The 26,222-nt window shown below is 35.0% G+C and overlaps 1 protein-coding gene across 2 annotated transcripts in view; it reads left to right on the forward strand.

The window, feature by feature from the left end:
• Nucleotides 1-26,222, forward strand: part of ABCD2 (ATP binding cassette subfamily D member 2) — an 84,309-nt gene that overhangs the window by 17,472 nt on the left and 40,615 nt on the right. For both annotated transcript variants that reach the window (XM_043886983.1, XM_043886990.1), the window contains exon 6: nt 5,229-5,374. In XM_043886983.1, coding sequence (XP_043742918.1) covers nt 5,229-5,374 — 146 coding nt within the window. The remainder of the gene's footprint in view (nt 1-5,228; nt 5,375-26,222) is intronic.

Below are 26,222 nucleotides of genomic sequence, written 5' to 3' on the forward strand. Positions count from 1 at the left end.
CTCAGGTCACTAAAGTATAATAGAAAATTCTGTTCCCTCTACATGGATTAATAAATAAACAGGTTTCTAGAGGAAAATGTACTCTTTCTTATGTCTGCCTTTTGGAATTGAAAAACCATTTGGAGAAGAAAATTTTGGTAAATGTAGGAATTCTTTTGCCTAACACTCACAGTCTACTAAACATCAAAAAGCTTATGCTAAAAATAATATGAATGTAGAAAATCTTCTATTAGACTCAAAATGTGTTAAATTTCTGAGAATTCCCAGTAGAGAATGATTCTATTAAATATTTTGCTTATATACCTTTTGTCATGGCACATACCTTTAAAAATCATTTAAAAAATATTTATGCTTCTACAAACTTAAACTTTCTTAATCCTCTTTCTATTGAAAGAGCAGTGCAAATTACAAAGCAATTCTTTCTGGGTTCTTTCCAGGATATTTTTTAAACTTTATTCTATCAAAATAGCATTTCAGTTTGGCTGCAGTTAGGGAGAAAAAAATATCTGCAGTCAGATTTTATAGACTCAAGCTTGCTCCTGTCTTATGTCCTTGTGTTAGCTATCTTTATCGCCTGGAATGCTCTTCTGCCAGATCTGACTGGTTGCTTGTTGTCACCAGGCTAAGCCAAAATGTTACCTCCTCAAAGAGGACTTTGCTGCAGCACCTAATCAAAAGAAGCCCCACCCCACCCCACCAGCTTCACAGTGCCACTCTCTTTCCCTAATACATCATCCTTTTTTGCTATCACAAAAGCATTTATAACTAGTTAAATTTTTGTTCTTGTGTTTATTGTAATCTTTGAAACACATGTCAATATTTGCTAGGGAAATGTCTGATTACTTAGCATATGAATTTGAACCATTTTTGCTTTACATGTACTTATTACATACATTCTTAGTTATTTTATCTAACCTTCATATCAGACCTTTTTCTTTCCCTTCCTCCCTTCCTCTCCCCACTATCTTCTTTCAACAAAAAGATTTTAATTTATGTTATACACAGCAAATAGGTAATGGATATATATGGAACTGGTTCCTTACACTGACATTATACAAGTAATATGATGCTTTTTTATCTTTAAGTATTAAACATGATATATTCTACATCATAGACACTTATATATTTGTATCTATACTGTATGAAGCTACATCTACAGACATACTGTAAATTTCTGCCTCTTGTATATTCATGCTATATTCATTTTTAATTTATTTTTCTTAAAACATATTTTATTGAAGTATAGTTGACTTTCAATGTCTCAGGTGCACAGCAAAGTGATTCAGTTATACATATGCACATATATTATTTTTGAAGTTATTTTCTATTATAGGTTATTACAATATACTGACTATAGTTCCCTCTGAAAAGAAAGCGAAAGTCGCTTAGTCGCGTCTGATTCTTTGTGACTCCATGCACTATACAGTCCATGGAATTCTCCAGGCCAGAATACTGGAGTGGGTAGCCTTTCCCTTCTCCAGGGGAATATTCCCAACCCAGGGATCGAACCCAGGTCTCCTGCATTGCAGGCGGATTCTTTACCAGCTGAGCCCCATGGGAAGCCCAAGAATACTGGAGTGGTAGCCTTCTCCAGCAGATCTTCCCAACCCAGGAATCTAACCAGGGTCTCCTGCATTGCAGTTGGATTCTTTTCCAACTGAGCTATGAGGGTAGCCCATACTATCTAGCATAGTTCCCTCTGCTATGTGGTAAACCTTTGTTGCTTATTGCATATCTATTTTTTAAATTAGAAATCTAGCATTCCATCCATACTAAGTCAAAGAAGTGGAATCAAAATGTTATAAATTTTTTAGTTAGGCAAAAGTTTGTAAGTTTTTAAAAATATGTATTTTATACATATTATATATATATACACACAAAAGCTTTTCTACTATGCTTAATAAAGGCTTGAGAAAAAACATCAAGGAAAAAAATAGACATGGAAAAGTGAAAAACATAAACTAAATGAAATGGGAGCACTGAATATGAAATAGAAAAAATGAGACAAACTAGATAAAATATCATCATATAGTCCAGTTGGTTTTAAACATGACTGCTCATTAGAAACATATCTGGAGATCTGGATTAAAAAAGCAATGCAGTACCTGGGCATTTGTAATTTTCAAAGATTTTAAGATAATTCTGATATGCATCTGGATTTTAAAAAGTGATTGCAGGTTTTTCTATTGAATCCTAATTTTGGTGATATAGAGTTCTATTAGTTTTCTGTTGACCAATCATGATACAATGGTATTAAGTGAATAATGGTTACATAGTCACAATAATAAAAGATAATTATCAGTTTTCACAATCAATATGCAGACAAAAAATAAAAGATAATTACAACTGCAAGTCATGAATAACTTAACAATATAAAAAATTTTTTTTTTTCAAATTGGGGGGGGTCAAGCAGAGTGAGTGATAATTGGAAGTGCATACATGCACGTGTTTTCATCTGCCCAACTAATCTATGTCTTTTGGTTGGTAATTATTGATATGTATGATCCTATTACCATTTTATTAATTGTTTGGGTTGTTTTTTTTTTTTCTTCTGTAGGTCTTTTCCTTCTCTTGTTTCCTGCCTAGAGAAGTTCCTTTAGCATTCATTGTAAAGCTGGTTTCATGGTGCTGAATTCTCTTAAATTTGCTTGTCTGGGAAACTTTTGATTTCTCCATCAAATCTGAATGAGAGTCTTGCTGGGTAGAGTATTCTGGTCTGTAGGCTCTTCCCTTTCATCACTTTAAATATATCATGCCATTCCCTTCTAGTTTGTAGGGTTTTCATTGAGAAATCAGCTGATAGCATGATGGGAATTCCCTTGTATGTTATTTGTCATTTTTCCCTTGCTGATTTTAATATTTTATCTGTTTCTTTAATGCATTTTTGTCAGCTTGATTACTGTATGTCTCAGTGTGTTCCTCCTTGGATTTATTCTACCTGGGATTCTCTGTGCTTCCTGGACTTGGTTAACTATTTCCTTTCCCATATTAGGGAAATTTTCAGCTATTATCTCTTCAAATATTTTCTTAGATCCTGTCTCTCTGTCTTCTTCTGGGACCCTTATAATGCACATCTTGGTCTGTTTAATGTTGTCCCAGAGTCTCTTAGGCTGCCTTCATTTCTTCTCATTCTTTTTTCTATATTCTGTTCTGTGGCAATGATTTCTACCATTCTGTCCTCCAGGTCGTTTATCTGTTCTTCTGCCTATTTTTCTGCTGTTAATTCCTTCTGGTATTTTATTCATCTCTGTTTGTTTGTTCTTTAGTTCTTGTAGGTCTTTGGTAAATATTTCTTGCATCTTCACCATTGTTTTCCTGAGATCTTGAATCACCTTCACTATCATTATTCTGAATTCTTTTTCTGAAAGTTTGCCTATCCCAACTTAATTTAGTTGGTTTTCTGGGGCTTTTATCTTATCCCTTCATTTGGGATGTAACATTCTGCTTTTTTCTCCTGATTAACTTTCTGTAAGGTGGTTTTTGTTTAGCTGCTATGGGACTGCTTCTTCTTGCTTCTTCTGTCTGCCCTCTGATGGATGAGGCTAAGAGGCTTGTATAAGCTTCCTGATGGGAGGGTCTGGCAGTGGGAAAAACTGGGTCTTGCTCTGGTGGACAGGGCCTTGCTCAGTAAAGCTTTAGTCTAATTATCTGCTGATGGGAGGGGCTGGTCCCCATCCCTGATAGTTGTTTGGCTCTAAATGATCTAGCCCTGGGGTCTATGGTCTCTCTGACAGGGTTAAACCCCAAGAGGGCTTACACCAAGGGAGACCTTCCTAGCCTGCTGCCGCCAGTGCCCTCGTCCTTGTAGTGAGTCCCTGCTGACCCAGGCCCCCAGAGGAGGCTGTCCAACTCTAGCAAGTAGTTTTGGTTCAGTCTCCTGTGGGGTCACTATTCCTTTCCTCTGGGTCTTGGTGTGCACAAGACTTTGTTTTTGCCCTCTATTACTGGAATCTTTGTTTCCTCAGTCCTGTAGAAGTCCTATAATCAAATCCTACTGGCGTTCAAGGCCAGATTCCCTGAGGATTCCCAGTCCCTTTGTCAGATCCCCAGGCTGGGAAGCCTGATGTAGTATTCAGAACCTTCTTAACAGTTGGAGAGCTTTCTTGGTATTATTATTCTCCAGTTTCTGGGTCATCAACCTGGCAGGTATGGGATTTGATTTTATCATGATTGAGCCCCCCTCCTACTGTCTTACTGTGGCTTCTTCTTTGTCTTTGAATGTGGGGTATCTTTTTTTGGTGAGTTCCAGCATCCTCCTCTCGATGGTTGTTCAACAGGTAGTTGCAATTTTGGTGCCCTCATAGGAGGAAATGAGCACATACCTTTCTACTCTGCCATTTTGAACCAGAAGCATATAGTCATTTTTAAATTGCTGACTATAAAATATCATTTATTCTAAAAAGCAAATCAAATTTTTGAATGATGTTCCTTTTTCTTGCTCTTCACAATACCTTTTAGATACCAGATTGGTAACTTCTTGATTATATTTGGTGGAATGGGAGCTCATGAAATTTAACTATTTAAATTTAAATGATAAATAAGATAAAAGATTATAAGAAAAGTATCCAATCAACATGGATATATTGCTTTTTTATGTGTATGTGTATATATATTTGTTTTAATTCATCCATGGGCATTAGACTATATTACAGTCCTCGTGCTTAGTTCTGTCTTAATTTGGTATACCTATCTTCTCTCTCTGTGAATAAAGAAAAATTAGGTTCATTTTATATCTCTCATTACACTCTTTTATAATTTCTATAACATTTCAGACTACTGAATTAAACAACCCAGCTAGCTCTTAGAATAACTAGTTTGTAGCTAGTTAACTTCAACTTACAAATATTGCATTTTAATTAAAATAAATTTCATCAGATATTAATATTAAATAATTTAATCTATTCTAATTTAAATTAAATTTTTTCAGTTTCTTATTCCCACATGATAATGTTCCTTCATATCTGTGTAGTGTGTGGTGACAAAACCTCAACAAAAATTTTGGGAAGTGAGTGCTCATTTCAAGGAGATCCATTATCTTTGGAAGTGGACTGTTTTATGATGCCTTTAGCTTCAGAGCCAAATTTGATATTCTCAATCCTGATATATTTATCTTTGATTTCTTTTCCTAGGTTATCATGTGTTTAAAAGTTTTTAAAAATCACTTTTAAATGCTCCCAGATGGAATAATTTTTAAATATTGTAATTCCTAATTTTATTTTTTATCGTAGGTAAAAGAAGGAATGCATCTTTTGATAACTGGTCCCAATGGTTGTGGGAAAAGTTCTCTCTTCAGAATTTTAAGTGGGCTCTGGCCTGTATATGAAGGAGTCCTATATAAACCACCTCCACAACATATGTTCTATATTCCACAAAGGTGGGTAAAGTTTTTTATATCACAAGGAAAATTTTTCTTTCGCTTTTGAATTATTTTAATTCCTTAAGCTCTTCTGCAAGTAATCTTTTAAGTGTTTTTTTTGAGAGAAACTATTAAGGAAGTTAACATTATCCTAAAAAGTTTTACTATTGCTTTGACTACAACAGTTTCCAGGAAAATACCATTCTTTTCATTTTCACATCTCATTGTAATGAACACTCAAAAGACTATAGATATTAGCCTCAAGAAATAGTAGGCTAGTCCAAAGAATAATTATATTGCTTTAGATATAATCTCTATTATCTCTTCTCACAAAAATGAATAGTACTTGAATAGTATGCTAGTCTTTCATAAAGCTGCATATATTTGTATGTTCTGAAATTGTTCACTTATGTTTTAAGAGCCTCTGTATAGTAATATTTATCACAGTTCTATGTAATTAATTAATGATTTAGAACTACGTTAATTAAAAATATTTTACTTTAAGAATGAATGTAAAAGTAAGCATAGAAATATTTAAAAGTAACATTGTTTCTGAAGTTTTTAGCTATCTTCCTTCATAACAATATGCAGATGTCTAAACAGAAATTTATACTTGAAAATTTGGAATATTCATTGTGGATGAAACAGTTAAATTTAAAGGAGAAACAGATCTCATGTTCATCTAACCCAGTAATTTTTCCCACCTGTCATCTCCCTGAGTTAGGTTGACATCACAAAAGTACTTCTACCATGCTAGAGGACTATTCTGTGGGGCCTAATCAAGTACCTATGCTGGAATTATAGTAACAAGAGCAAATATAAAAGTTCCATTAAATATGTGCTATCACGTCTCTTTCGTTCCTTTTCCTTTGTCAGAAAGTGTTTGTACCATCCTGCTCACTGGACTAATTTTTAGATCTTATATTACAGCTATACAGATGAGTTTCTGTGGGACTTTTTTCCTAAAGTAAAACCTATTATAGTAGTATTAAGCTATCTGAAGTGTAGAATGATGAACTATATTAGCAATAAGAAAATATTGGCTGTGAGCAGTGCTGTGAATACTTGTGTTTTAACACAAAATAGATAACGTCTGTGACACCAGAATTATAGACTCTTTCTGTCTGTGCTTTGGATTTCTTTTGGGAAATCTTCTGGATCTGAAAAGTAAATAGTTGTGCCAAAGTTTAAGTTTCAGGTATTAATACATTAAGTAGACTGATTTTGATTTTCTATTTATGTTATGAAGCATAAAATCATGAGGAAAATATTCTGTTATAGCATAGAATCAACTCCTTTAATGCAAATAGAATTATATACATAAATTTTATATTTTGAACTATTCTAGATTTCATTTATAATGTAAAAACAGTTCTTGAAGAATATAGCTATAACCTGAGCAATAAGACATTTTCAAGACTAAGAAAGTGCCTAACTAGCAAAGTCATCCTTCAGAAATGAAGGGAAAAGACTTTCCCAGACAAACAAGAGGAGGGAATTCATCTCCATTAGATCTGCCTTACAGGAAACGATAAAAGGAGTTTTTCAAATTGAAATGAAATTATGCTAATTAGTAGCATGAAAACACATTAAAATATACAATATTAGTAAATGTAAATATATACTCAAATTCATATTGCTCTAATACTGTGTTATGGTGGTGTGTTAACTATCTAACCTTAGTATGAATGTTAAAGGATAAGAGTATTAAAATAACTATAGCTGGTATAATTTATTAATGAACCACAATATAAAAAGAGGCATATTGTGACATTATAAACATAAAAAGGGGAGAGTAAAAGGGTAGAGCTTTTATATACAATTAAAGTAGTTAATATCATAAAACTTGTACGACGTTTTATATATGCCTCATAGGAACCACAAGGGTTTCCCCAATGGCTCAGCAGGTAAAGAATCATTCTGCAATGTAGGGGACACAGGAGACTGAGTTCAGTCCCTGGGTCTGGAAGATCCTCTGCAGGAAGAAATGGCAACCCACTCCAATATTCTTACCTGGAGAATCCCATGGACAGAGGAGCCTGGCAGGGTGCAATCCATGGGGTTGCAGAGTCGGACATGAATGAGCATGCACAAATGCATAGGAACCACAAAGAACAGCATCGAAACATGTATACTATCTAGGGTGAAACAGATCACCAGCCCAGGCTGGATGCATGAGACAAGTGCTCGGGCCTGGTGCACTGGGAAGACCCAGAGGAATCAGGTGGAGAGGGAGGTGGGAGGGGGGATCGGGATGGGGAATACATGTAAATCCATGGCTGATTCATGTCAATGTATGACAAAAACCACTACAATATTGTAAAGTAATTAGCCTCCAACTAATAAAAATAAATGGAAAAAAAAAAGCATTAGGGGGAAAAAAAAACCTAAAGGAGATTCACAATAGGTAAAGAGAAGGGAATTACAGCATACCACTATAGAAATCACCAATTCACAAGGAAAGACTATATGAGAGGATGAAAGGAACAAGGGACAAAGCAACCAGAAAGTAATAACATGGCATTAGTAAGTCCTTATCTGTCAATGGTTAGTTTAAATGTAAATATACTGACTTATCCAACCAAAACACATAAATGGCTAGCACATATACTTTACACTGGTTACAGGACAACCACTTCAGCTTTAAAGACACACTTAGACTGAAAATGAAGGGATGGAAAAAAGGTATTCCATCTAAATGGGAACCAAAAGAGAACAAGGGTGGCTACACTTATATTAGAAAAATTAGATTTTAAGCCAAAAAATGCTAAAAAGAGACAAGGTCATTATATAATGACAGTGGGATCAATTCATCAAGAAGATATAACAGTTGTAATATATAGGCACTCTATATCAGAACACATTAATATATTAAGCAAATACCAACAGATCTGAAGAGAGATAGACAACAATACATTAAGAGTTCGGAAAAAAAAAAAAAAGGAAAAAAAAAAAAAAAGAGTTCGGAACATCAGTACCCCACTTTTGACAGTGGGTAAATCATCCAGACAGAAAATCAACAGGGAAATATTAGACTTGAACCATATTTTAGACCAAATGGATTTAGCAGACAGATATAGACATTCTATTCAACAGCAGCAGAATACACTTCTCAACCATGTGCGGAACATTCTCTAGTGTATTTTATGACATGATACAAAATAAATCTTAGTCAATTCAAGAAGATTGAAGTCATACCAAGTAATTTTCCCATCATAATGGTGTGAAACAAAACCTATAAAAGGAGGAGGACTGAAATTTTTACAAATATGTGGAAATTAGCACACTCCTGAGCAACCAGTGAGTCAAAGAAGGAATCAAAAAAGAAATTAAGAAATATATTGAAAAAAATGAAAATGGAAATACAATATATGAAAGTCTATGGAATGTGGCAATAGCAGTTCTAAGAAGGATGCTTATAGAAATAAATGCCTAAATTAAGAAAAAAAGATCTCAAGTAAATCTAACTTAACATTTCAAGGATCAAGAAAAAGGGTAATAAATAAAGTCCAAAGTTTGAAAGAGGAAGGAAATAACAAAAAGGGAAGAAATAAATGAAATAGAGACCAGAAAACAAAAAGGGAAAGATCAATTTTAAAAATTCAATCAATAAATGAAATAGAGACCAGAAAGATCTGATCAGAAAGTTAGAAAAGATCAATTGAAACTAAGAAATAATTATTTGTAAAAGTAATATTGATGAACCTTTAGCTGGACTAACAAAGAGGCAAAAAGAATAAATAAAATCAGAAAGAAAAGATGAGAGTATTACCACAGAAATACATAGGGTCATTAGATTACTATGAACAATAATATGCCACAACCTAGAAACATAGAAGAAATGGATAAATGCTTACAAACATAAAATTTACCAAAACTTAATCATGAAGGAGTAAAAAAATATCAGTAATAAGTACGGAAATTGAATCGGTAATCTACAATCTCCTCAAAACAAAAACCAGTTGGTTTCTAATGGTTGTTGTTGTTCAGTTGTTAAGTTGTGTCCGACTCTTTGTGGCCCCATGGACTGTAGCATGCCAGGCTTCCCTGCCCTTCACTATCTCCCAGAGTTTGCTGAAACTCATGTCCATTGAGTCAATGGTACCATCCAACCATCTCATCCTCTGTCACCCCCTTCTCCTCTTGCCCTCAATCTTTCCCAGTGTGAGTGTCTCTTCCAGTCAGTCAGCTCTTGGCATCAGGTGGCCAAAGTGTAGGAGCTTCAGCTTCAGCATCAGTTCTTCCAATAAATATTCAGGATTGATTTCCTTTAGGATTGACTGGTTTGATCTCCTTGCAGTCCAAGGGACTCTCAAGAGGCTTCTCCAGCACCACAGATAGAAAGCCTCAATACTTCTGCACTCATCATTCTTTATGTCCCAACTCTCACATTGGTACACGACTAGTGGAAAAACCCTTGTTTTGACTATATGGATCTTTGTCAGCAAAATGATGCCTCTGCTTTTTAATATGCTATCTAGATTTGTCATAGCTTTTCTTCCAAGGAGCAAGCATCTTTTAATTTCATGGCTGCAGTCACCATCAGCAGTGATTTTGGAACCCAAGAAAATGAAATCTGCTACTGTTTCCCTTTTTTCTCCATTTATTTACCATGAAGTATGGGGATAGGACTTCCTTGGTGGCTCAGATGGTAAAAGCGTCTGACTACAACGTGGGAGACCCAGGTTCAATCCCTGGGTTGGGAAGATCTCCTGGAGAAGGAAATGGCAAACCACTCCAGTATTCTTGCCTGGAAAATCCCATGGATGGAGGAGCCTGGTAGGCTATAGTCCATGGGGTTTCAAGAGTCGGACACTACTGAGCGACTTCATTTTCACTTTTCACTTTCATGGGGATAGATGCCATATTTTTAGTTTTTTTAATGTTGAGTTTTAAGTCAGCTTTTTCACTCTCCTCTTTCATCTCTATCAAGAGACTCTGGGTCCTCTTCACTTTCTCCCATTAGGGTTGTATCATTTGCATATCTGAGGTTTTTATTTCTCCCAGCAATCCTGATTCCAGCTTGTGATTCATCTATCCTGGTGTTTTGCATGATATATTCTGCATATAAGTTAAATAAACAAGGTAACAATGTACAGCCTTGACATACTCCTCTCCGAATTTTGAACCAGTCCTTTGTTCCATGTCTAGTTATAACTGTTGTTTCTTGGCCTGCATGCAGGTTTCTCAGGAGACAAGTATGGTGGTCTGGTATTCCTATCTCTTTATGATTTTTCCACAGTTTGTTGTGATCCACACAGTGAAAGGCTTTAGCATGGTCAGTTAAGTAGGAATATATGCTTTTCTGGAATTCTCTTGCTTTTGCTATGATACAGTGGGTATTGGCAATTTGAGATCTGGTTTCTCTGCCTTTCCTGAATCCAGCTTGTACGTCTGGAAGTTTTTGGTTCATGTACTGTTGAAGTCTAGCTTGTAGGATTTTGAAATTACCTTACTAGCATGTGAAATGAGTGCAATTGTATGGTTGTTTGAACATTCTCTGGTTTTGTCCTTCTTTGGGATTGGAATGAAAACTTATTCTTTTCCAGTCCTGAGGCCACTGATGAGTTTTCCAAATTTGCTGACATATTGAGTGCAGCACTTTAACAGCATCATCTTTTAGGACTCTAAACAGTTCAGCTGGAATTCCATCACCTCAACCAGTTTTGTTCATAGTAATGCTTCCTAAGGCCCACTTGACTTCATACTCCAGGATGTCTGGCTCTAGGTGAGTGACCACACTGTCATGGTTATCTGGGTCATTAAGACCTTTTTTGTGTAGTTCTGTGTATTCTTGCCACCTCTTCTCAATCTCTTCTGCTTCTGTTATGTCCTTGCTTTTTCTTTCCTTTATTGTATCTATATTTGCATGAAATATTCCCTGGGTATCTCTAATTTTCTTGCAGAACTCTCTTGTCTTTCCCATTTTATTGTTTTCCTCTATCTCTTTAAATTGTTCATTTAAGAAGGCTGTCTTATGTTTCCTTGCTATTCTTTGGAATGCTGCATTCAGTTGTGTATATCTTTCCTTTTCTCCTTTGCATTTCACTTATCTTCTTTTCTCAGCTATTTGTAAGGCCTCCTCAAACAACCATTTTGCCTTCTTGCATTTCTTCTTCTTTGGGATAGTTGTGGTCACTGCCTTCAGTTCAATGTTATGAACATCACCCATAGTTCATCAGGCACTCTGTCTATTAAATCTAATCCCTTGAATCTATTTGTCACTTCCACTGTGCAATCATAAGGGATTTGATTTAGATCATACCTGAATGGCCTAGTGGTTTTCCCTACTTTCTTCAATTTAAGCCTGAATTTTACAATAAGGAGGTCATGTTCTAAATCACTGTTAGCTCCAGGTCTTGTTTTTGCTGACTGTATATAGCTTCTCCATCTTTAGTTGCAAAGAATACAGTCAATCTCATTTTGATGTTCAGTATCTGGTGATGTTCATGTGTACAGTCATCTTTTTTGTCGTTGGAAAAGGGTGTTTACTATGACTAGTGTGTTCTATTGGCAAAACTCTGTTAGCCTTTGCCCTGCTTCATGTTGTACTCCAAGTCCAAACTTGCCTGTTACTCCAGATATTTCTTGAATTTCAACTTTTTCATTCTAATCCTCTATGATGGTTTCACTGGTGAATTCTAACAAACATTTAAAGACGAATTAATAATCTCCTCAAACTCTTCAAAAAATTGAAGAGAATGGAATACTCCCAAACTCATTTTATGAGGCCAGCATTACCTTGTTACCAAACCCAGTTAAGGACATTGCAGGATAAGAAAGCCACAGACCAATATCCATGATGAATACAGATGTAAAACTTATCTGAAAAATATTAGAAAACTGAATTTAACAACCACTAAAAGGAACATACCTTTTTCAACTGGGATTTATCCCTGGGATGCACAGGTGGTTCAACATTGCAGATAAAGAAATATGATACTAGAATGAAAGACAAATATCATATGTTCATCTCAATAGAGGCAGAAAAAGCATTTGACAAAATTACATTCTTTCATAATAAAAACTCTCAACAAGCTGGGTATAGAAAGAATATACTTCAACATGATAAAGGCCACATATGACAGACTCAATACAAACAAAGCTAGTGGAGGTGATGGAATTCCAGTTGAGCTATTTTAAATCCTGAAAGATGATGCTATGAAAGTGCTGCACTCAATATGCCAGCAAATTTGGAAAACTCAGCAGTGGCCATAGGACTGGAAAAGGTCAGTTTTCATTCCAATCCCAAAGAAAGGCAATGCCAAAGAATGCTCAAACTACTGCACAATTGCACTCATCTCACACGGTAGTAAAGTAATGCTCAAAATTCTCCAAGCCAGGCTTCAACAATATGTGAACCCTTAACTTTCAGATATTCAAGCTGGTTTTAGAAAAGGCAGAGGAACCAGAGATCAAATTGCCAACATCTGTCAGATCATTGAAAAAGCAAGAGAGTTCCAGGAAAACATCTATTTCTGCTTTATTGACTTTGCCAAAGCCTTTGACTGTGTGGATCCCAATAAACTGTGGAAAATTCTGAAAGATATTGGAATACCAGGCCATCTGACCTGTCTCTTGAGAAACCTGTATGCAGGTCAGGAAGCAACAGTTAGAACTGGACATGGAACAACAGACTGGTTCCAAATAGGAAAAGGAGGACATCAAAGCTATATATTGTCACCCTGCTTATTTAACTTATATGCAGAGTACATCATGAGAAATGCTGGGCTGGAAGAAGCACAAGCTGGAATCAAGATTGCCGGGAGAAATATCAATAACCCCAGATGTGCAGATGACACCACCCTTATTGCAGAAAGTGAAGAAGAACTAAAGAGCCTCTTGATGAAAGTGACGGAAGAGAGTGAAAAAGTTGGCTTAAAGCGCAACATTCAGAAAACTAAGATCATGGCATCTGGTCCCATCACCTCATGGGAAATAGATGGGGAGACAGTGGAAACAGTGTCAGACTTTATTTTGGGGGGCTCCAAAATCACTGCAGATGGTGACTGCAGCCATGAAATTAAAAGATGCTTACTCCTTGGAAGGAAAGTTATGACCAACCTAGACAGCATATTTAAAAGCAGAGACATTACTTTGCCAACCAAGGTCCGTCTAGTCAAGGCTGTGGTTTTTCCAGTAGTCATGTATGGATGTGAGAGTTGGACTGTGAAGAAATTGAGCGCTGAAGAGTTGATGCTTTTGAACTGTGGTGTTGGAGAAGACCCTTGAGAGTCCCTTTGACTGCAAGGAAATCCAACCAGTCCATCCTAAAGGAGATCAGTCCTGGGTGTTCATTGGAGGGACTGATGTTGAAGTTGAAACTCCAATACTTTGGCCACCTCATGCGAAGAGTTGACTCATTGGAAAAGACCCTGATGCTGGGAGGGATTGGGGGCAGAAGGAGAAGGGGATGACAGAGGATGAGATGGCTGGATGGCATCACTGACTCGATGGACATGCGTTTGGGTAGACTCTGGGAGTTTGTGATGGACAGGGAGGCCTGGCGTGCTGCGGTTCATGGGGTCGCAAAGAGTCGGACACGACTGAGCGACTGAACTGAACTGATGACAGACTCAGAGATTATATCACATTTAATGGTGAAAGATTGAAAGCGTTCCCTCTAAGATCAGGAATCTGACTAGGGTGCCTACTCACACCATTCTCATTCGACAAAGTACTGGAAGCGTAGAGTAATCAGGCAAGACAAAGAAAATGCATTCAAATCAGAAAGAAAAGGTAAAATTATCTGTGTTTGAAAATAATATGAATTTACAAATAGAAAGTCCTAAAGATTTCACCAGAAACATTTAGAACAAATCAATGAATTTAGTAAAAATTGAAGGATGCAGCATCAACATACAGAAATCAATTGTGTTTTTGTATGCTAGCAACAAGCTATCTGAAAAAGAAACAAAAACAATTCCAGTTACAGTAGCATCAATAGCAGTAATGTTTTTAGGAATAAATTTTACTGAGGAAGTGAAAGATCTCTATACTGAAAACTATACAGAAACTAAAGAAAGCACAAATGGAAAGATGTCCCATGTTCATGAACTATTAAAATGTCCATACTGTACTAGGTCATCTATGGATTCAATGCGATTCCTATGGAAATTCCAATGGTATTTTCCACAGAAATAGGAAAAAGTATCCTAAAATTTTTGTGGATGCATAAAAGACCCCAAATAGCCGAAGCAATCATGAGAAAGAAAAACATGGCTGGAAACCTAAACTTCCTGTTTTCAAATGCTGTTAGGAAGCTATACTCATGAAAACAGTCTGGTACTAGTACAAAAATAGACATAAACCAATGAAACAGAAGGAAGGGACCAGAAATAAATGCCTACATATGGTCAATTATTATTTGTCAAGAGAGTAAAGACTATTCAAGGATAGTCTCTTCAATAAATGGTATTGGCAAAATTGGATAACTGTATGCAGAAAATGAAATTGTACTTCTTCTCCTTTATACCACTCACAAAAATGAACTTGAAATGGATTAAATACCTAAGTGTAAGGCCAATCATAAAACTCTTAGAAGAAAACATTGGAAAAACTCCTTGACATTGATCTGGCAATGATTTTTGAATATGACCCCAAAAGTGCAAGCAATAAAAGCAAAAGTCAATAGGTGGAACTACATCAAGTTAAAAATCTACACAGTGAAGAAAACCATCAACAAAATTAAAACCAACCTATGGAATAGGAGGAAATATTTGCAAATCATATCTGGTAAGCTGTCCATATTCACAATATATAAGAAGCTCATACAACACAAAAAGGAAAAAAATTATAGTTTAAAAATGGGCAGAGATTTTGAATAGACATTTTCCCAAAGAAGATACACAGTTTAACCAACAGGTACATGAAAATGTACTCAATCTTACTAATCATCAGAGAAATGCAAGTCAAAACCACAATGAGATATAACCTCACACCTGTCAGAATGGCTCATCTCAAAAGATAAGAAATAACAAGTGTTGACAGGTCATGGAGAAAAGGAAACCTCTCTCCACACTTAGTGAGAATATAAGTTGGTGGAGCCACTGTGGAGAACACTATGGAGATTCTTCAGAAAATTAAAAATAGAGTTACTATATGCACTCCCACATTCATTGAGACATTATTCACAATAGCCAAAACGTGAAAACCACCCAAGTGTCTATCAAGAGATGAATGGAAAGATGTGGTATATATTTATATACAATGGAATATCCTTAGGCCATGAAAAAGGAAATCCTGCCATTTGTGACAATGTAATGGCATAAGTCTGACAGAGAAAGATAAATACTATATTGATATCATCTATATATGGAATCTAAAACAGCTAAACTTGTAGAACCAGAGTAGAATGGTGGTTACTAGGGGCTGGAGAGTTTGAGGGATGGGGAGATAATGGTTCAAAGTACAGACTTAGAGTTAGAAGTTGAATAAGTTCAGGAAATTTGACTCATATCATTGTAATTAGAGTTAATAGTAACAAATTATATACTGGAAGTTGTTAAACAGTAGGCCTTTAATATTCTCACCACAAAAAGAATTGACAATTATATGAGTAATAGATGTGTCAGGTAATGCTACAGTGATAATTATTTTGCTATATGTTAAGTGTATGAAATTAACAGGTTTATAATTTGAATTTATATAAAGTTGTTTGTCCATTCTGTCTCAGTAAACATGGAAAAATGCCACTGAGCTGTATAATTAAAAATGGTTAATATGGTAAAATTTATTTTATGTGTATTTTATTGCAGTTTTTTACAGTGGAAAAAAAGAGAAAATAGTACTTAAATTCCAGTCTTTGCTCTCAGGATGACTATGTTATTCTGCAACAAACATAAATCACTAAGAAACTTTTTCTTAGTTATGAAATTTACTGTTCCCTAGGCAAAAAATCAACTACAACTTAGTTAAGAACAAATGAGAATGAAAGTCTATTTCTTAAGGTTAAAATTTTCAAATAATTAATGTTAAGATTAGTTTTATCTTGATTATAGAGTTTCTAGAAATTTGAGAATTTGTATTTATGTTTAGAATTCTATAGGACCAATATCTTTCAAAAGAGCATAGAATTTATTTAAATGTATATTAAACTAAGAGGGCCTAAACTTAGTATTTATGTCTAGTATTCTAAAAGTTACTGATTTTTCCAAAAAGGTTTCAAAGTAATCTTATGAGTCTTTATGGTTTAAAAGAAAGGTGGTACAACCTATTTCAAAATATTTGTCAATAGATAATCTTTTCTTGTTAGGATATTCTCATTAATAAATATTATCTATATCTTGTTGCATACACACTATGTAATTTATAGCAATAGAGTGTAGCTTAAGTACTAATTTGGCAGAAAAAAACTGTAAATTAAACATAAAATTAAGTCTTATGTACCTACAGAACATATTTCATAAGTCACAAACAGACCTTTGTAGTAATCCCCCTGTTTTCACTTTTTGTGATTTAGACTTCTTGGTAGAGGATCAGTCTCCTTATACAATGATCAAACATAAATTAGTTGTTATTTTCATGCAGAAAAAGAGTGGGTTTTGTTAAAGTGGATTTCTAATAATGCCATGTAATATACAGAAAAAAAAAAGTAAACAGGGTAAAAATGTTCTGAATAAGTATATTAGGACTACTTATTTTTGTAATGAAATTTTCAGAGAATTTGAAGAGCTTCTGTGGGTCAGTTTACAAGTTGGGAGACATGAATTCCTAAGAAACTGTGAAATCAGCTCAATATTTTCCCAATTAATGTCTTCTGATACTTCAGCAGTGTTAATAATGAGAGCCAGATAAAAGAAAATCAGGGTCTTGGGTTCAAGAATACAACAACAACAAAAAATTATACTAGGCAAATTAGTTTCAAAGCAGTTTCCTCACATCCCATAATCATCAATGATTGGATATGAAAACTGAGTATTTGATACATTTTAGCAAAGAACATTTCCTCTATAATGTAGATTTAGCCACTTTAAATCTGTGGGATGGTAGATAATAAAATGCTTAGTTTTGCTCAGATAGTACTTAAACTATTTTGGCAATTGTAGGCTGTTTGAGGGGTTTCTGGGTAGCTCAGCTGGTAAAGAATCTGCCTGCAATGCAGGAGACCCTAGTTCAACTCCTGGGTCGGAAATTCCCCTGAAGAAGGGATAGTATACCCACTCCAGTGTTATTGGGCTTCCTGCTGGCTCAGATGGTAAAAAATCTGCCTGCAATTCAGGAGACTTGGATTTGATCCCTGGGTTGGGAAGATCCCCTGAAGGAGGGCATGGCAATCCACTCCAGTATTCTTGCCTGGAGAATCCCCATGGACAGAGGAGCCTGGCGGGCTACAGTCCCTGGGGTCACAGAGTCGGACATGACTGAGCGACCAAGCAGGGCACAGGCTGTTTGAGACTGAATTTCCTGAGCAGTGTGACTGTCCTCTTTAAATTGTTAGTTGAAACTCATTGTTCCCCACTGTATTAGCCATCTGACGCTCAGGAAAATTCTTACATTTGAATACAGATCCTGAATTTCTTTTGTCAATTCTTGAAGCACTTTCACTGTCTTCTCACCACTTAAAGGCTGATTTATCATCTCTTTACCAGCTGAGTTATCAGAGAAATTATCAGGGCTTCCCGAGTGGTTCAGTTGGTAAAGAATCTGCCTGCAATGTAGGTAAGTTCGATCCCTGGGTTGGGAAGATCCCTTGGAGAAGGAAATGGCAACCCACTCCAGTACTCTTGCCTGGAGAATTCCATGGACAGAAGAGTGGGACAGGCTGCAGTCCATGGAATCCCAAAAAGTCAGACACGACTGTGCAACTAACTTTCACTTTTAAGATCTCTTGGTTTCACTAATCTACAGTTTTATGGCTTGTTAGTTACCTAGTAATTCCCTAGTATATCTCTGTCTTCAGCCATTAAAACTCTGAAGCCCAACCTTCATTTGTTTAGTTCACTTGCTAACAAAATACTATTATATGCTAACACTTACCAGAATGGAAAATTAAAACATTTGATGGGGGTTAGGGAAACAGTGAGTGAAGGAGAGGAAGGGAAGGAGGGAAGAAGGAAAGTAGGAAGACAGAGATGGAGGATGGAAGGGAGTGCAGGAAGCAAGACAAAAAATAATAGGTTTTACTAACGAAAGGTAGGAAAGCCTTGGGTTCCTTTGTACTTTTTTTCTTTTTTTCTATTTCCTAGGGTATCAGTTGTATACATCACATATTTCTCCCCAGCAACAGTCTCCAATTTGGCAACAACCCACCATGTAATTCTGTTCCCAAAGCTCCTGCTGTCACTACCCTTTCTTGTTAGAAGTATCCAGGGAGAGAAATGTTAACCATGATCTTCCCACTATTGTAAACTTTATGCTGAAATACACACTAAGGCCAACAGATTTAAAATAGATTCAGACTTCCCACAATTTTGCATGAAATTGTACAAATTTGTACAAATTTCTGCCCATACTTCACTTTGGAGTCTAAAAAGTAACAGGTTAAGAAAGTGAAAGGATTATAAGGATTGTATTAAATTTGACTAAACATTTTTTAAAATCAAAGAGAAAAAGAAAAAATGAGGGTGGAATAGTAGGAATATCGTACTTCATATCCTGGGAAAATTATTGTGCTATATTCCTTGTCAATGCTATACTCTTTTTTTTTTAAAATCAGCATTTATTAAAGCCCTGCTGTAAGATGCTTTAGAGGTTAGTGAATAAAGAAAGACACAGTCACTCTCAACATGTGCTTGTGCCTAATTTGGTTATAAGGTAAGACATGCAACTAGCTCCTATCAAAGCCAGAATAAATGCCTCAAGAAAGGCAAGAAATGCTATAGCAATATTCAAAATGAGAAAAAAATATTGTAGAACAGTATGTATTTTGACCTGGGTCTTCAAAGTTAGAATTTTATCAATTGTCATAAATTGGATATTTTGCAAATATCTAAGTAGATCAGGAATGCCACAGATTCAAATAGGCATGAGGGTTTTTTTTTTGTTTGTTTCTTTAGTTTTTGCATACTTTCTAAGCAGAGCTGTCCTATCCACTGTCCTAATACACCAATCTGAAGAAAACAAATATTTATTAGACTCATCTCTATTAATATTATGTTATTGGTACATACTGAAAATAATAGCATCTATCCCCTAGGTCCTTAACCATTGCTAAGATGTTCTTTCCATTGAAGTTCTTTGAATTACTTTAAAAAATTCTCTAGTGCTTTGGGTCTGCCATTTCCCTAATTTCCACCTAAGAAGATCATCTCCTCTTTTTGAATAAATGACATAGTGCTAACATTAGGTTAAATTTTAGTCTTTTAGTGCTTCCTGAAAACAGAAAAAGAAGTACCTTGTTTCTATACAACTCTCATTTCTTTTTGTCAGAGATATTCTGAAATTATAAATAACATTATATATCCACTCAGTATTTGTTTACTAACTACTTCAATCACAATATAGTCTATTCAAGTATCATGTTACTTAATCCTTTAAATGTAAATATGGCTTAATAAAGTAGTTATGAATCATAGTGTTAAAAGAAATACACATTAAAATCCTAAATTTGGTTGTTCACAGGAACAATAGCATGACTAATTAGATTAATTAGATTGTGCAGAGAATTTAATACAGATAATGTTGCTTCTATCTTTTAAGTATGAACAGTACCTATTGATCATGCTCTGCATAAATCATACTAAATAGAATGTTTTAAATGATTAACGTTCAAAGGGATTATAAACTTTAATACTTAGAGGTGCACGGCTGTTTAAAGCCAGGGTCAGAATTCACCAAATCTTTGGATACAAATCCGCTGTATTCACTGCCTCTTATTTAGGATTAATAAAATAGTCATATTAAAAACATCTACCTCTGATTGAAAAAGCAAAAACCTACTATTTGATCTTAAATATTTTCTCAGAGAAAATGAATTCATTTTCTCTTAATAAAATAAAAACGTTCTCTAGCACAGTCCCAAATTTATGGGGAATAACAAACTATTATTCTTTTATAGTTTGCATTCACTTTAAAAAATTTTCTGTATTCTTCAACTGTTTTTTTTAGAAGAGCTTGAGACATGAAATCTCATCTTTTAGAAGTGCCAACATTTAATTCATGTTTTATTTGATGGCATTTCCATTCATCCCTTTAATGATATAGTTTTTGTATTTTTAAAACAAATTAATATTGATTTTTGATCATCTAATGATCTCCTGAGATAATTGGTGGATTCTAGGGCATCTTGAGTAAAGGCTGATCATCTCTAGGCTATGACTATTAACACAATCTATATATTAGTCACTGTTCTACACATATTACATGTTTCTAATTTTTGTATATGACAACCCATAAGGTTGTTGTTAGTATCCCTATTTTATAGATGAGAAAATTTGAAGAGGTTGCAGTCATTCCACTGATAAATTTTGGAGCCAGCATTTGAACTTAGGCATGTCTGACTCTAAAGTCACTTTGCCCTGCTTATTGTCAGGGGCAGGAGGCATATTTCTAAAAAATTACTACTCTCCTGCTTGCCCTTGAAAGTGAGTATTGCCAGTTAAGGTTGTTTGCTCAGTATGTTGAAACTGTACTAATATCAAGCTACTGTTTGGAAGCAGAAGTTCTTATAATGCTTGGAATACAGGGCACTCCAAGTCAATTTCTTGTATAAAAGTGAAATTCATTTGAACTGTGTTCATATCACTTTCAAGATAGAATATGTTCTCTAATCTTTCCTATTCTTCTAAAATCCATTTCTTTATAAAATATAAATTAATCTCTCAAAAATATGCCATTAGTTTTAAATCAGACTTCTTGCAAAAGTATAAAATAAGCAAATCTTAATTTTCATGATGCATTATGATATAAAAATTATTATTTACCCTTTATGTTGTCAAAAGAGGAGATTATCTTATGCATCAGAGCAGACTGTGTTATGTTTTAGGAAACTCAGCAGAATGGACAAAATACTTAAATAATACCAGTAATCTAATATAATGATAAATAAAGCAAAGTTGACTTTTAAGAAGTTTGCATTCTTCTTAGTTTGGGAGTACTTTGATTATTACATTAACAGTATTCTTATTACTGCTTGGAAATAAACACTGTCCCTCCTCTTTAGAGGGTGTGCACATGTCTCTCGTAGTACCTAGAAGTATCTTTTCTTAGAAATGTAATTTCAGTTAAGTATATCTTTTCAGTTGAATATTTCTTCTTTTTTGCTGCATATTTATTTTAAGAATATTGTGAATGACATGCATTGAGGACTCAAACCTGGTTATTGCTGTTCAAGAAAAAGTCTGACAATATGATTGGTCCCAAAATGTACATTTATATGAATTATTAATAGCTAGATTTTATGGCTTTCAGATTGCTAACTTATTATTATGGCAACACAGAAGTACTTAGCTGTACCTTATTCTTAAACTTATCATACTTTAAATACATGAGTATTGCTATAAAATTTTATCAGTATTGTTCACAATTAAACTCTAGATGGCTATCCCTGGTGGCTGAGATGGTAAAGAATCTATCTCCAATGCAGGAGACCCGGGTTCGATCCCTGGGTCAGGAAGTTTCCTTGGCAAAGGGAATGATAACCCACTCCAGTAATCTTACCTGGAGAATTCCATGGACAGAGCAGCCTGGAGGGCTACATTCCATTGGGTCGCAAAGAGTAGGACATGACTGAGCAACTAACACACCTGAAATATTTAACATTTTGGGTGATCATTCCAGAGATTTCAAGTTCAGAGCTAACATTTCTCAATCTTTCTTTTTTATTCTACTTTGTCTTCTTTAAAGAGTAAAATAGGGAATGGTATAAAAATATAATGAGTATAAACCTTAATAAATGTCAGTCAGTTCAGTTCAGTCACTCAGTCATGTCCGACTCTTTGTGACCCCATGACTGCAGCATGCCAAGCTTCCCTGTCCATCACCAACTCCCAGAGCTTGCTCAAACTCATGTCCATTGAGTCAGTGATGCCTACCAACCATCTCATCCTCTTTCATCCCCTTCTCTTCCTGCCTTCAATCTTTCCCAGCATCAGGGTCTTTTCCAAAGAGTCAGTGTCCAAACAACTTCAGCTTCAGAATCAGTCCTTCCAATGACTATTCAGGACTGCTTTCTTCAGTCCAAGGCTCTCAAGAGTCTTCTCCAACAGCACAGTTCAAAAGCATCACTTCTTCAGCCCTCAGCCTTCTTCATGGTCCAACTCTCACATCCATACATGACCACTGGAAAAGCCATAGCTTTGACTAGATGGATCTTTGTCGGCAAAGTAATGTCTCTGCCTTTTAATATGCTGTCTAGGTTGGTCATAGCTTTTCTTTCAAGGAGCAAGTATCATTTAATTTCATGGCTGCAGTCACCATCTGCAGTGATTTTGGAGCCCAAGAAAATAAAGTCTTACTGTTTCCATTGTTTCCCTATCTATTTGCCATGAAGTGATGGAATCAGATGCCATGATCTTAGTTTTTTGAATGTTGAATTTTAAGTTGATTTTTCACTCTCCTCTTTCACTTTCATCAAGAGGCTCTTTAGTTCCTCTTTGCTTTATGCCGTAAGGGTGGTGTCATCTGCATATATGAAGTTATTGGTATTTCTCCTGGCAATCTTGATTCCAGCTTGTGCTTTATCCAGCCCAGCATTTTGCATGATATACTCTGCATATAGGTTAAATAAGCAGGGTGACAATATACAGCCTTGATGTACTCCTTTCCCAATTTGGAATCAGTCTGTTGTTCCATGTCTGGTTCTAACTGTTGCTTCTTGACTTGCATACAGATTTCTCAGGAAGTAGGTAAGGTAGTCTTATTTTCCCACCTCTTGAAGAATTTCCCACAATTTGTTGTGATCCATACAGTCAGAGGCTTTGGCATAGTCAATAAAGCAGAAGTAGATGCTTTTCTGGAATTCTCTTGGTTTTTCTATGATCCAGCTAATGTTGGCAATTTGATCTCTGATTCCTCTATCATTTCTAAATCCAACTTGAACATCTGGAAGTTCATGGTTCATGTACTGTTGAAGTCTGGCTTGGAGAATTTTGAGCATTACTTTGCTAGCGTGTGAATAAATGTCAATACATTTTCCCAAAAGTCATATATTGTCAAATGTTTAATATAGGAAAGTAGAGAATATAATACAGATTTTAAAAGTGCACTGAAACATTTGTAATATAACTATAAAAAGCCATAATCCCTGGATGTTGGATTTGATCTCTAATAATTCTACTTTTAATTTACTATTGTAATTAACATTTTAAAATATAGATGCATTCCAAGTAATTTCAGATAACAAGGGAAATTTCAATAATTGTTTAATTCATGATATGAATTTAAATTATATTGGAAGTAGTACTCCTAGGTGGCGCTAGTGGTAAAGAACCTGCCTGCCAATGCAGGAGATGTAAGAGACGCGGGTTCACTTCCTGGGTTGGGAAGAGCCCCTGGAAGAGGACATGGCAACCCGCTCCAGTGTTCTTGCCTGGAGAATCCCATGGACAGAGCAGCCTAGCAGGCTATAATGGGGTCGCACAAAGTGGAACACGGCTGTAGCGACTTAGCGCAGCACAGAACAAGATGCCTATAGATTTATTCCAAAATCCTTCCCACGAGAAATAGAGTTAATTCTGGATTTTAGTTAGGGAAAGTAAATTGAAACTAGATAGTGTTTCCTTTTTGATATCTACTAATTATATCTATTTCTTTTCTTGTCTGTACAAGGTATATTGCATGATATACTTTCTGTTGGGCCAGAGCATGCAAGCTAATAACTTTCTGACCTGGTAATTGACCTACCTGAAATATTTAGAAGTTAGTCCGAATACGTCTATATATCTAGAAAAGAAAGTTTAGTAAAGAGTACTTTAAGTGCTTATTAATTATGTATAATTGTCATAGAACTAGAGAAACTTGAGCTAGATTAAAATGTTAAATTCCAAGCCTTTGAAAACGAAAAAGGATCATACACAAACTAATCATACAGATAGTTGGATACACATTCAACATCATCCCAAATGTCCTTGATATGCCTTTCCAGAGAATTCAGTTGTAACTTTAACTTTATAACAGTATTTTTAAATAATTATATTTGTATAATTTATTAGTTCTTAGGTGCTGAGTACCTCAATAAAAAACATATAGAATATGTTATTTTTATCATTTCATATGAGTATAAAACAACAATTGAGAGAAAATAGAACTTTAATATTTGTTGGGTCCTTAATGAATATATACTTTTATGAAATATTTTGTATAATTTCATCAACATTTCCTTCATATAAATTTGCAAAATAACAATTTTGATATTTTTGTTAAATCATTTTGATAAAAATAAATCAAATAACAAATTATTTTATTTAAATTTCACCCTGATTGAATTTTTTAAATTTAGTAGAAAAATGTTTTCTCTTTTGTTTTGTTTTTATTTTTCTAAAATTTTGAGAATGCATGTTCATCATATTGTCAGGCTTATAAATGCAATAAGAAATTAAACAGCAAAAATAGAACTTAATTATAATTAGAAGTTCTTATGAGATAAATTTCCATATCTGTTCATCAGAGAGAACTGACAGATTTCAGAAATCATAAATAATATTAAATTAGCCTTTTAAAGAAGTTTCAAAATTTTGCTTCTCCAAATTTCTCCTACGAAGAAAACATTTGACAGCCTTATGCAACCTTTGTGTCTTTAGTCTCTCAATTATGTCTGACTGTTTTGCAACCTCATAGAGCATTGCCAACCAGGCTCCTTTGTCCATGGGATTTCCCAGGCAAGAATATGGGAGTGGGTTTCCTTCTCCATATGCAACCTTTGAGGTCCCATCTATTGCTACAATGAGCTAAGTGGTTCTCCAGTTACTAAAAGAAAGATTTATGGGTAAACTTGAGATACTTTCTTATATGTTTAACAGGATATACTCTCTAAGAATCTAGAGAATTAGATATTTATTATTTTTTAATGATGTTGAAAATTTTAAGAAACTACCTTTGGAACAAAACCACATAACTTTTAACTGACTATATAGAAATTCTTTTGTATCTGTTTTCTTCTTCTTTTTTAAATTGAAGTATAGTTGATTTACAGTGTTATGTTAGTTTCTGATTCACTTACATTTATGTATATTTGACACATATATATATATATTTGATTCAGTTACATTTATATAAAGTGATTCAGTTATGTATATATATTTTCATATTCTTTTATAAATTTACGTATAGTTAATTTACAATGTTTTGTTAATACTACTGAACAAAAGTATTTCAGATATGTATATGTACTTTTTCTTTTTAATATTCTTTTCCATATGGTTTATCACAGAATATTGAATATAGCTCCCTGTGCTACACAGTCTTGTTTGTTCAGTCGCTAAATCATGTCTGACTCTTTGTGACCCAATGAACTGAATCACTCCAGGCTTCCCTGTCCTTTGCTATCTCTTGGAGTTTGCTCAAATTCATGTCCATTGAATTAGTGATGCAATCCAACCATCTCATCCTCTGTTGTCCAGTTCTCCTCTTGCTCTCAATCTTTCCCAGCATCAGGGTCTTTTCCAATGAGTTGGTTCTTATACCAGGTGGCCACAGTACTGGAGCTTCAGCTTCAATGTCAGTCCTTCCAATGGATGTTCAGGGTTGACTTCCTTTAGGATTGATGGTCTGACCTCCTTACAGACCAAGGGAATCTTAAGAGTCTTCTCCAGCACCACAGTTCAAAAGTATCAATTCTTCAGTGCTCAGCCTTCTTTATGGTCCAATTCTCACATCTATACATAACTACAGGGAAAACCATAGCTTTGACTAGATGGACTTTATTGGCAAAGTGATGTCTCTGCTTTTTAATATGCTGTCTATACTTGTCATGACTTCTTTTCCAAGA

This window comes from Cervus elaphus, chromosome 3 (genome assembly GCF_910594005.1).
Source record: "Cervus elaphus chromosome 3, mCerEla1.1, whole genome shotgun sequence".
Lineage (NCBI taxonomy): Eukaryota > Metazoa > Chordata > Mammalia > Artiodactyla > Cervidae > Cervus > Cervus elaphus.